Genomic DNA, 12,730 nt, shown 5'->3' with positions numbered 1-12,730 from the left:
TACAGGAGGGGTTTACCGTGGCCTCCTCCCATGCAGTGTGAGATGATGCCTTTCAGCATCTTCCTATATTGCTGCTGCCCGATATAGGACCAGTGGGGATTTGAACCGGCAACCTTCTGCTTGTTAATCAAGCTGCACCACTTAAAGTGGTTTTTCTTTGGTAGAATACTGGAGGGGCTTACCATTGCCTCCTCCCGTGCAGTATGAGATGATGTCTTTCAGCATCTTCCTGTATCGCTGCTGCCTGATATAGTACCTGTGGGGATTCGAACCGGCAACCTTCTGCTTGTTAATCAAGCATTTCCCCACTGCGCCACTTAAGGTGACACACCTGCACTAGAGCCATCTTTTTTTATTAAACATTTGAACAAGGAAGTTATCCCTGCAGAAGAGTGTCCCACCAGGGGCATAGCTAGGGAAGAGGGGGCCTGTGTCCACCCTTCTCCCCAGAGACCCCTTGGAGTGAGGGAGCTAATGAAGAAAATAGGGAAGGGTGGAGTTGGGGGACCCTTAAGAGTTGGGCCCCTGGGATTTTTTAACCCCTCCACTCAATTATAGCTACACCCCTGTGTCCCACTGCCATGCATTGGGCTTCTCTCGCTCATTTTAGTAAACTATTCCTCAGCACCTGTTGAGGTCACCCCTGTTTGCTCTACAGATATGTATTTAGACCTCCTCTAAATATAGTATTAAAGTTCTTGCCAACAACAGCTCATTAACTGTTGGAATTATCCTTGTGTTTTCTCCAAAGATTACTCCCAATACAGGAAAACTTTCTCCTTAAATTTCAGGTATGCACAATGCTACTCTTAACGGTTGAACATGTATTATATATAGGTATTGATCTCAACTACTGCTGTACTAATCATGGTTTTTCTTTTACAATTTAGGGTGTCAAAATGTGTGCAAAGGAGTTTAATAAAGCTTTTGATACATTTGATTCAGTAAGTAGACAAATCATATTTATTTATTTATTTATTTATTTATTTTTAACTCACCGGCTGACATTCTGATTAACAAAGCACTGGTGCAACGGGAGAAGCACCCATGCTTTTGAAAAGTTCACACAACTTTGCTCCACTACTGGTTTAGTGGCAAAGACAAATGGTGACAACATTCCCTTTGCTAGGAAATGTTCTGTGCCACCCAGAAATATGCCCCTGAGGGAGACATAACATGTCAACTGCTTTAAAATGTTCTGCTCAAGGAAACAAACTAAAAACAGCTTAAATAAATATTAGAAATACTTATTTGTGAGTATTGTATGTATTTTTCTGTCAAGATTGGCACCCAATGTAACTTACAACAATTACAATTCATATTTTTATTTTCAGGATGGAAATGGCTACATAGATGAAAATGAACTAGATGTTTTGCTGAAAGATCTTTGTGAAAAGAACAAAAAGGTAATACTATTTTTTTTTGTTTCCATTAAAAGTGCATTTATAGATTCCGCCCCCACCCCAAGCCAGCCAGTTCAGATAGTTCTGTTCTTTGAAATCTATAAAAATTATATTCTTGAGTGTGTATCTTTACATTTATAAGATCAAACAGTAGTAGCCAACTCCTAAAGTATACTTCACTTTGGTTCACACTCCCACTTCAGTGAGGAAGAAAAATTGTCATTTTGTGTGACTAGACAGAGAAGAAAAATAGTGACTATCTTCTGTTCCATTACACTGAGTGTGTACGGCTGATGCTGCATTTGAAAAGGACACACTACCCTACTATTTTTGCCCAGGATAGAAATAGCTAATACTCTTCTCCCAAACCCCTTGCCTCATCTCTTTCAAGCAACCTGGGGATACAGCAGTAAACCAGATTAACCTCGACAATGTGAATCCCAGGGCAATGAAAGCACCTTCAGCAGCAGTTGTAGCAGTAAACCAGTGATAATGTGATAGCATGAACACAACACATCCAGTAATGGAGTACTTAATAGCTGTCCCATAAGGCCAGCTTCACACACTTACTGAATTGCATACATGCTGCTTTCTCTAGAGTAATCCATCCATATATCAACTATATGGGCACAGGCTTTTCCCATCCAACTAGTACCTGCTGAAAGGGAGAAACAGTGAGGTGTGAAAGACATGTCCCTCAATAAACCACTAAAAATATAATCCGCTATTCAATGACAGAAATAATCTCATGAAGATGGACATAATATATATAGACCACAGTTTAAATTTGTTTAACCTGGAACCAGAAACCTCAACTATTGAACATAGTCCTTAACAACCACAACGGACACCCAGCATATAGCCATTTTGAAGTCTTTCTCAAGTGGATAAGATATCAAATGTCCACTATTCTCAGAAATGATGTATTAATTAATAGACCATAATTGTTGAAAGCCTTCATGAATCTCTAATTGACTAAAAAGTTCCATATTTCTCATAGAAGTTTCAACAATCTTCTATGAGTAGGTCATAAGAGAACCCAGTAACAAATAGATATAAGCTGACAACCAATCTAGCCAAGAATTTGGGAAAACTTCAAAATTCAAGGTTCTAGTTTTGGGAGTCTCAAACATGAACAACTTAACCACTTGAGAAAGAGGCTTCAGAATGGCTGTACGCTGGGTCTCTGTTCTGGTTTTTATGGACTAGGTTCAATGGTTGAGGTTTATGGTTCTATGTTAAACAGTTACACATTTGGTTGTTCTAGAGATTTACATTAAATTTTGATCTGTATGTATTATCATGTCCAACTTCATGACATTATTACTATTGTTGAATGGTGGATCTATACTGATAGTGGTTTATTGGGTTGTATTTCAGATCCTGGGATGCTTGGTTTGTGGTTAATATTCCCTGTCAGTCAGTCTCACTCTCACACACCAGTCCCAATATAACAGGAACTATCCAACAGGTTCTTCCAACACTCTCACAAGCACTCACAATTACAATAGCAATGAATGCACCTTGGGGGAGAAGCATATTATTCCAGATGCAATATATCACTGTTTGCATGCTAAGAAAATGCAGTATTCCCATGACATCTGAATCTTTTGGAATGTGAGCCTGTGGGAAGGGTCTGTAAAGCATTTGTGTAAAGCACTTCATTCCATCACCTCCATAAGGATGATAGAAGTTCTTTTCTTCATCATCTCCCCTCCCCCCTTTTTTAAATTGTGAGCCCTTTGGGGGCAGGGATCCATCTTATTTATTTATTTATTATTCCTCTATGCAAACCACCCTGAGCCATTTTTGGAAGGGCGGTATAGAAATCAATCAATCAATCAGTCAATCAATCTTGATCCCCATGTGTTGCAGTGGTGCATTTACTGTAAAATTAAACTGTCAGTCAGTTTAATGTCTGGAGAAACCCTAAAAAAACCTGCTGAAATGCAATTTCCTAATTTATATCCAGGCACTCTTGTATTAGATGCTGGCTTCACTATAGTGCATGATTCTGCTCAATCTTTTTGTTTCTCCCTGTTTAAACTAGATGAGCCGGGGATGTATACGCTCTCTGTATATAGCACTAGCAACTTGTGCATTTATGTTGCTTACCAAACCAGATTATAAAGCATTCTCTCTCTTTTAACCAGGATTTAGACATTAGCAACCTTGCAACATACAAGAAAAACATCATGGCCTTGTCCGATGGAGGAAAACTTTACCGAACAGAACTTGCTCTTATTCTCTGTGCTGGGGGAAATTAGAGTCCATTGATCACTTCCACTTAACTAGTGATATATTATATCTTTAAAACAAAACAATAACTGTGCACTATAAGGGAGTAGGCTTTACTTTCTTTTATATCTTGTAAATTTAAATCTATATAGAGATAATTAGCCAGGATATGTGGCACATTCTTTTCAGCTTGTTTCTATACTGTTTGTAATGTACAGTTTTTGTAACTATAAGATCGATAAAGAGAATGTCTATGTTTGGGCCGGTCTGATTCATTTAAAACTAACCGACAAACCCAACACCAAAAGATTCTGTGTTTTCAAGGCGGGAGACGATTTTAACACACAGCAGAGACTGTTGGAGCTTGTTATATCCTTTGACACTTGCTGCAGCAGCAATAATGCAGTCCTGCCTTCCATGGGGGAGAGCAATACAGATCAGGAATCAAAGAAACGTTTTCAGAGTAACCGAACTGAAGGCAGGGGTCTGGCGGGGCAGCAGCACACTTGTCACAAGCAAGGAATGCATGGTGGTTTTTTTGCGACACACAGGATGGCCTAGAGGTCTCTCTCTTGCATCGAGGCAGGCTGCCTCTCCAGAACTGTGTTGCTGCCCACTGGCTCCATCCATAGACTACAGAGAAAGTCACCCTAAGACATGGAGGGGCTGCATATGTATTACAAGGTGCACTGGAGTGGCACTCAACCATGATTTGGATTTGACTTCAGGCACATTTGCCCAAAGACTGGCCATCGCTGACTTAGGGGGTGTTGAAGCTCCTGAGACATTTTCAGCAAATACCTTCCCCACCTATGCAAAGTACAATGGATAGCATCCTCCAGACCTGGAGTGGAGTGGTGCTCCACCCACAGAAGCTTCTTCCATCCACAGGAGTGTTGCACACCCACAAGGGGTCCTTGCATGGAAGGAGTTCTTGATTAGAAGGAGCATCTGCTGACGGATCACCACTTAAATGCTGCCCATTGTTTCAGCTAATGGAGCGGGGGAGTTTGGGGCTCATGGTTTACAAGCCTCAGTATTAGAAAACTTAAGTCATGCTGTAGCATAGTCGTGTTAATTGCCACCGAGTTCTAAATTGAATTTCCCTGAATTTGTATACCAAGATCACAGGTTCCTCAGGATTATGCGACCCTGAGCTTCACGATCTTTAAGCCAGAGGTTCCCAGCCTTGGGTTCCTGGATGCTTTTGGCCACTGTGGCAGAGGATGATGGGAGTTGTAGTCCAATAAAATCTGGGGATCCAAGGCTGGGGATCCCTGGAATTAAGCTACTTGGAGAGCCTCTTTAGGCATGTAGGCACAACAACTGTCTTTTTACTAAACAAACTGCAAGTTGGAAAAATAAGGGTACACTTTAAAGCCGGTAGAATAATTAAAAACATGAATCAGTTTCATCCTATACTGTTATGTTAGTGTTAATGAAAGCTGTTGTGTCAGAATATGACGATCCATTTTCTAAAACTATTTCCACATTTTGCAGATTATAATTCTAGCAAACTGCTGTTTTTACATCATTCTGTGTAATCTATAATTAAATTTAATATACTAAGACTGCTTGCATCTAGTTTTGTCTATTTCCTGTATTACGTTGCTTTACAGGCAATAAAGAAATAACTTGTGTTCAGGCAGACTGCTCCATAACAATATAAACTTGCATTTGCTCCAAGTTAATCTCACCAGCCACAATCCAGACAAAGTGAATTATGAGTAAGCCCCATTGACATCATTGGCCATTAAAGGTAGTTGTGCTGTCAAGTCGCTTTCGACTCCCGGGTGCCCACAGAGCCCTGTGGGTTTTTTCTGGCAACCTTCTGCTTGCTACCCTGTTTCCCTGAATTAAGACCTACCCCGAAAGTAAGACCTAGCAGGAATTTCTGATGTACCGCTAATTGCCCTAGTGCATTTTTTGAGGCTAAAATTAATATAAGACACTGTCTTATTTTCGGGGAAACACGGTAGTCAAGCATTTCTCCACTACGCCACTTCAGGTGGTTCTTGTTAGCCCTTACTGACTGACTGACTGACTGATTGTTGCATTTATATACCACCTTTCGTTAAAAGACAACCCCAAGGCGGTTTACAAAAGTTACAACATACAATAAAAAGACAATAAAAATATTAAGCTAAAAAATATAAAAACAAACCAAATTTAAAATCTATAAAATACAAGCACAAAAACAATACAAGTAAAAACACACAGAAGCAGCAGTAAAAACAATTATGTAAAAGCCTGGGTAAAAAGCCAAGTTTTAACAAGCTTTCTAAAAGCCATGATGGAGTCCAAGGAGTGAATGGCCACTGGGAGAGCATTCCAAAGTCTTACGCAGGTTGCAGCAGGGAAATGCTTGACTAACAAGCAGAAGGTTGCTGGTTCAAATCCCTGCTGGTACTATATCAGGCAGCAGTGACATAGGAAGATGCTGAAAGGCATCATCTCATACTATGCAGGAGAAGGCAAGGGCAAACCCTTCTTGTATTCTACCAAAGAAAACCACAGGGCTCTGTGGGCACCAGGAGTCAAAACTGACTTGACGGCACACTTTACCTTTAATTATATGATGAACCCCTATTTGGGATTAAGTCCCACTGAACAGCATCACTTACTTCTGAGTAAACATAAGGCTACACATCCTATGCTATTGTTTTCAATATTTAAAATTCCTATCCATCCAAAGAGCTCAGGGTGGCACACACCCTCCCCCATTTTATCCTCACAACAACCTTATGAGGTGGGTTAGGCTAAGGTAACTGGCTCATGGGAAGTTTCATGAATGTGTGGGGATTAAAACCATTGCTTCAGCCCAGGCTGATTCATGTGGTTACAAATATATACAGCATAATCCGATGCACATTTACTCAGAAGTAATCCTTCTGAGTTTAATTGGGCATACTCTCTAGTAAGTGTGTTTAAGCTTGCAGCCTTAGTCAGCATTCACTTTTTCTGGATTGTGCCTATTAACTTCAAGGTGGGCTGCAGTGGCTGTAATCCAAGAATATCAGCCTAGATGGGTGATAGTGCAGATTGATAAAGTGCCTCCTACAAGATGACCAGGCTACATAAATAATTGTTCGAGAATTATTCCTTAAACTGCCTGATGCACCAAGTAATCTTACATTTAGTCATTAGGTACTGGACCTAATTTTAGGAAGTAGCTTTTTGGGATTGAACTTTGCAGAGATTGGTCCTTTTTCACCACATCAGCATAATTAATTCCTCAATTGATATGGAAATATTCCCATGTTACACCACTGTGAGACGGGAACCAGACCTTCATACTGATTGAACAAAGATGCCTCTGATTAAAATAAGCTTTTTTAAAAAAAAAATGAAGCAAGTCAAGCTACTCGGGCTAAATTCATTACACCTGTAGCAGACAGCAGTCTTTCAAATACTTTCAAAGCTGGTTATTTCATATATAAAGAGCACTGATTTTATCCTGTAATTTGAAAGCTAAAAATCATTACACAAGATACAAATAGCCTCCAACAAGCAAGTATCTGGCTTCTTTTCTGGAATTTGTACAGGATTATGAGTGTTCTTTGGTTGGGGGGTGGGGAAGTCTTCACACATTACCACCACAATCTTGTGCTTGGTTACTTGGAAGTAAGCCCCACTGTGTTAAATGAAGCTTACTCCTGCTAAGTGTGTGCCTAACATTGCTGTCTAAGATGTTCAGTGCTGTCAGATAGCCCATTTTGACAATTCCACCTCAAGCACAGTTTAATTCTCCACAATGTAAAATATGATTGTGTATTGTAAAAGAGGGACAGTAGCTTGAATATCCACCTACAGGCATGATTATGAATTGCAAAGTGATTAAACATGGATGATCAATGAAAACATGGAGTTGTCTTTTCATACCATGTAAAGGAAAGGGGAACTTCATACTTAAGTATTAGTGATGCAAGGTGTCTGTCTGTTAGATCAATTACCGTGTGGAGGGTTTAAAACTGTTTCAGTTACACACACTGGAATTTTGAGTTTACCCTCTTGTGCAAAATAAGCTGTTTGTCCACATCCCCCCCCCCCCCCCCGAAGTCCAACAGCTTACACATTTGTTAGGGTACTTCTAAGTCATCCAGAAAAATGTCTAAAAATGAAACTTGTGTACATGGTCTTTCAAAAGTAGGCCCAAGTAGAAACCGTTGGCTCTGGACACATAGAATTAGCAACTTCACAAAACATGCAAGAAAACTGTTTTCACTGAGACTCTTTCAGACAACCACCAAACTCGATAGCAGGTCTATTCCCTCGCCCCAAGTTAGCCCATGCTGCTTTGTAAATGTAAAATGTAAATAATAATTAACCAAAGTACCATAGACTGAGGTTGTCAGCTACCTGCCAGTCAGAGCAGATAGTACTGGACTAGATGGACCAATGGTCTGATTCAGTATCAAAACAGCTAATTTTAGAAGTGTTTAATTTTGCAGGATATGTCCAAGGTAGAAACAGGAAACCTCCTGTTCTCACAAGGTTTTAATTAGAATTAATTTTAATATTTTGTTTTATATTGTTTTAATTGTGTTATATTTTAATCTGTGATTTTTAATATTAAAATTTGTACACCGCCTAGAGATGTACATATCAGGTGGTATACAAATATATATATCAGGGATATGTCCAAAGGCTGTTAAAAATTACATGACCCCAGCAAGAGACTGGAAATTGATGGATGTTGATCTCATTATGCAATCTTACATATATGTTTGTCACTTGTACTATTTAAAATACATATTTCTCATCATAAACATTTAGCAAGGCAGACTGAAATCAGTACTCATGATGGTCAAAACTATCAATCCTGGTGACTGAAATTCTGCTTGGGAATCCATAATTAAACACCTAAATATAAGTGTCCCAATTTTCACAGCTGCTGTGTAGCTACAAATCCCACTGGTAGCAAGTAGAACAGCCAGTGCCGTGAATCTTTGGAAATCAGGCCAATGCAGATCAGCAAGTGTTATCTTCCTGCATTTACAATGAGAAATCAAATTACTTGATAGTAGGTCCAATGCATGGTATGAAAAAGTAGACATGCCCGCCCCAATAACTGACCAAATGCACTAATGCAAAATACAATTGACAGAATGCAGTAATGCAAAGCACTTGAAGAGGGTCAAAGACTGCTCAGTGGCAGATGGGGCAAATTTTGTCATCCTCCGACCAGGATAAAGGTAAAGTGTGCCTTTCAGCATCTTCCTATATCACTGCTGCCTGATATAGTAGCAGCAGGGATTCAAACCGGCAACCTTCTGCTTGTTAGTCAAGCATTTCCCTGCTGAGCCACTTAAGGTGATGACCAACCAGGATAGTATCCTCAAATACAATGATGTCCTTTTATCCTAAATGAGTGAATAGCAGCCTTTCACTTACCTGGGAGGAAGTAAAGGTGTGCAATCAGTCAGGAACACTGGCAAGGTGGGAGCTACACTTTCTCCCGGTTGCCTGACTAGGTGGAACAGGGGTCAGGTTTTGCATCTCAGCTGCATAAGTTGCCCCAAACCATGCAGCTGGAGTCACTGAGCACTTAGTTGGCCCCAAACTCATTAGCTTTTCCAGTGGTTTCTCATTCTTAGTCATTCTACAAAGCTGAGAGGATTCCATTGAAGTAGGGATCAGGCACTGAAGGGCCCCAGGGCAGTGGATTAAAAACATGCTTTTTGTTTATGCATAAAGTAAAGTTGTGCCGTCAAGTCGGTGTTGACTCCTGGTGACCACAGAGCCCTGTGGTTGCCTTTGGTAAAATACAGGAGGGGTTTACCATTGCCACATCAAAAAGAACCCTTTCAATTCAAACATACACGCAACTGATTATTCAGTGGAATTATGCTTGTGCTTATTCAAGACAGTCTATATTATACTGGTCTAACTTTGCTCCAGCAGTTAAGCTTGTACATTGTTTTTAAATCAGGGAAACTGAAAATCACAGATTAAGACACCTTCAAGATTTTACACTCAAAATGTTGCTGTATTGAGTTTCTTGGGTTATGATACCATCTAGTGGCCATATAGAAGATAACAGTTCTTATCTGGGGCTAAAAGAGTGATGAAGTCTAAGAAAAATCAAGAACTAAAAATGAAGATCTTGAGCTGGTGGCCCACTGCTCCAAGCTCTCATTCCAGGGTATTCATATTCATTCAGGGAATTCATAGCAGCCGTAACAACTATAGGCTTATCCCATATGGTTTCAGGACTGACGCATGTTGCTGGTCACACACTTGATCTGGTCTTTCACTCTGATCAGGGTGGTGTTATGTAGGTGAGGACTCCTGTGATTTCCCCATTGTCAGGGACAGACCACCATCTGGTTAAGGTTGGACTCACAATCACGCCACAACTCTGCAGGAGTAGGAGCCTATTAGGATGGTCTGCTTGAGAAGGTTATTGGATCCAATAGGATTCCAAACCTTGGAGGGGTTTAGTGTTAACTCTGCTGGTGATCTCATTGATGACCTGGTGGAGAAGTGAAACAGCAAGCTCACCAGGGCAGTAGACATGATCACTCCTAAGCATCCTCTCCAACCAGCTTTGGAATTGGCCCCTTGGTATATGGAAGAACTGTGGGGGCTGAATTGGCAAGGCAGACTGGAGGCAAGTGGAGAAAAACCCAACTTGAATCCAACAGATTACAACATAGAGAGCACTTGAAGATCTATGCTCAGGCGCTATGTGTGGCAAAGAAACGATTTTCTGCATGTATTGCATCCACAAGCTCACGTCCAGGGTTGTGAGAACACTAGTATATGCCCCTCCTCCCCAAATCAGAGTTTGGAACACTCAATTACTCACTGTGATGTTTTTAATGAGTTCTTTATGCACAAACTCTCTTGTATTCGAGCCGACTTAGATTTAGACCCCACAATTACTGGTGTTTGTAGAGGTGTCCAGTGACTCCTCTTATGTGGTGAAGCTGGATCAGTTCCAATTTATGACTCCCGAGGATGTGGATGAGCTGCTTGGAACAGTGTGGCCTACCACCTGTTCTCTTGACCCTGGCTCAGCATAGCTTATACTATCTGGCAGGGGAGTTGTTGCAAAAGGCCTCTAAGAGATGATAAATGCTTCTCTGAGGGAGGGCAGGATGCCTCCTTGCTTTAAGGGAGCAATTATTAGACCTCTTCTGAAGAAGCCTGCGTTGGACCCCTCAGAGTTAAGCAACTAGAGGCCTGTCTCCAACCTTCCATGGTTGGGCAAGGTAATTGAGAGGGTAGTGGCCTATCAGCTCCAGACAGTCATGGAGGAAACTGATTATCTAGACCCATTTTAGACTGGCTTTCAGGGGAGCTATGGGGCAGAAACTGCCCTTGTCAGCCTGATGGATGATTGCCAATTGGGAATTGACAGAGGGAGTGTGACTCCGTTGGTCTTTTTGGATCTCTCGGTGGCTTTCTATACTATCGACTATAGTATCCTTCTGGAGTGTCTGGGAGGGTTGTGGGTGGGAGGCACTGCTTTGTGGTGGTTCCACTCCTACCTCTCAGGCAGGTTCCAGATGGTATCCCTTGGAGACTGTTCTTCAAAATATGAACTCTTGTATGGTGTCCCTCAGGGTTCCATATTGTCTCCAATGCTATTTAACATCTACAAGAAACCGCTGGGAGAGACCCCCCCCCCCAGGATGTTATCGGTATGCTATGATACCCAAATCTATTTCTCCATGTAAACATCATCGGGAGAAGGCATAACTTGCCTAAATGCCCGCCTGGAAGCAGTGATGGGCTGGACGAAGGATAACAAACTGAAACTGAATCCAGATAAGATGGAGGTACTTATGGTGTGGGGTCAGAACTCAAGAGACAGGTTTAATCTGCCAGTTCTGGATGGGGTCACACTTCCCCAGAACGAACAGGTATGCAGTCGGAGTGCTTTAGGACCCAAACCTCTCCCTGGTGTCTTATTTTATTTATTTATTCTTTACATTTTATATCCTGCTCTTCCTTCAAGGAACCCGGAGCGGTGTACTACATACTTGAGTTTCTCCTCACAACAACCCTGTGAAGTAGGTTAGGCTGAGAGAGAAGTGACTGGCCCAGAGTCACACAGCTAGTAGCAGGCCTGAATGGAGATTTGAACTCGGGTCTGCCCAGTCCTAGTCCAGCACTCTAACCACTGCACCACACTGGCTCCTCTTAGGTTGAGGCAGGGGCCAGAGATGCTTTCTATCAGCTTTGCCTGATTCACCAGCTGTGCCCATTTTTTCTAAACAACCTCAGAATACTAGTACATATGCTGGCAACCTCCAGACGTGACTACTGCAATGTGCTCTATGTGGGATTGCCTTTGTACATAGTCTGGAAACTGCAGTTGGTACAAAATGCGGTGGCCAGGTTGGTCTCTGGGTCATCTCGGAGAGACCACATTACTAGGGATGTGCCCGGATCATTTCAGTGCCTCTTTGAAGAGAAGCTGAAATGATTCCGCTCCCTGCAGCCAAAACATTTTGGTGCAGGGTGAGGGGTTCCTTTTATAAGGAGACAGGCATATATTATTAAACCTGCAAATCTAATTAAAAGCCTGGGTGAACAAATGTGTCTTAATTGGCTTATGGCTTATTGGCATAAGTTGTCTGAGATGGGGAAGTTCTTATTGCAACAGGGAGTGCATTCCAAAGCCTCGGGGCAGCAACGGAGTAGGCCTGTCTCTTAGTAGCCACCAGACAAGCTGATGGCAACCGCAGATAAACCTCTCTGGAAGATCATAATGGGCGGTGGGAATCATAGCAAAGAAGATGTTCTCTTAAATACCCAGAGCCTAAGCTGTTTAGGGCTTTATAGGTTTATAAACAAAACCTTGAATTTTGCCCTGAAACTTATCGGTTCAACACAGGAGTAATACGGTCTCTCTGAGATGACCCAGAGACCAACCTGGCTGCCGCATTCTGTACCAACTGCAGTTTCTGAACTACATACAAAGGCTGCCCCACATAGAGTGCATTGCAGTAGTCAAGCCTGGAGGTTACCAGCATATGTACCACTGTTTTGAGGTCATTTATCTCAAGAAATGGAGGCAGCTGGTGTATCGGCCAAAGCTGATAGAAGGCACCTTTGGCCGCTGCCTCAACCTGGGG

General features: G+C 41.7%; 1 protein-coding gene across 1 annotated transcript in view; it reads left to right on the top strand.

The window, feature by feature from the left end:
* CALB1 (calbindin 1) overlaps nucleotides 1-5,281 on the top strand; it is a 42,040-nt gene extending 36,759 nt beyond the window's left edge. Inside the window, exons 8-11 of the mRNA XM_053250732.1 lie at nucleotides 752-791; nucleotides 891-944; nucleotides 1,335-1,406; nucleotides 3,557-5,281. Coding sequence (XP_053106707.1) covers nucleotides 752-791; nucleotides 891-944; nucleotides 1,335-1,406; nucleotides 3,557-3,670 — 280 coding nt within the window. The 3' untranslated portion in view covers nucleotides 3,671-5,281. The remainder of the gene's footprint in view (nucleotides 1-751; nucleotides 792-890; nucleotides 945-1,334; nucleotides 1,407-3,556) is intronic.
* Nucleotides 5,282-12,730: the final 7,449 nt, after the last annotated feature.

Source organism: Hemicordylus capensis, chromosome 4 (assembly GCF_027244095.1).
Source record: "Hemicordylus capensis ecotype Gifberg chromosome 4, rHemCap1.1.pri, whole genome shotgun sequence".
Taxonomy (NCBI): Eukaryota; Metazoa; Chordata; class Lepidosauria; order Squamata; family Cordylidae; genus Hemicordylus; species Hemicordylus capensis.
The sequence above is the reverse complement of the archived record's forward strand: the minus strand, read 5'-3'. Positions and strand labels throughout refer to the sequence as shown.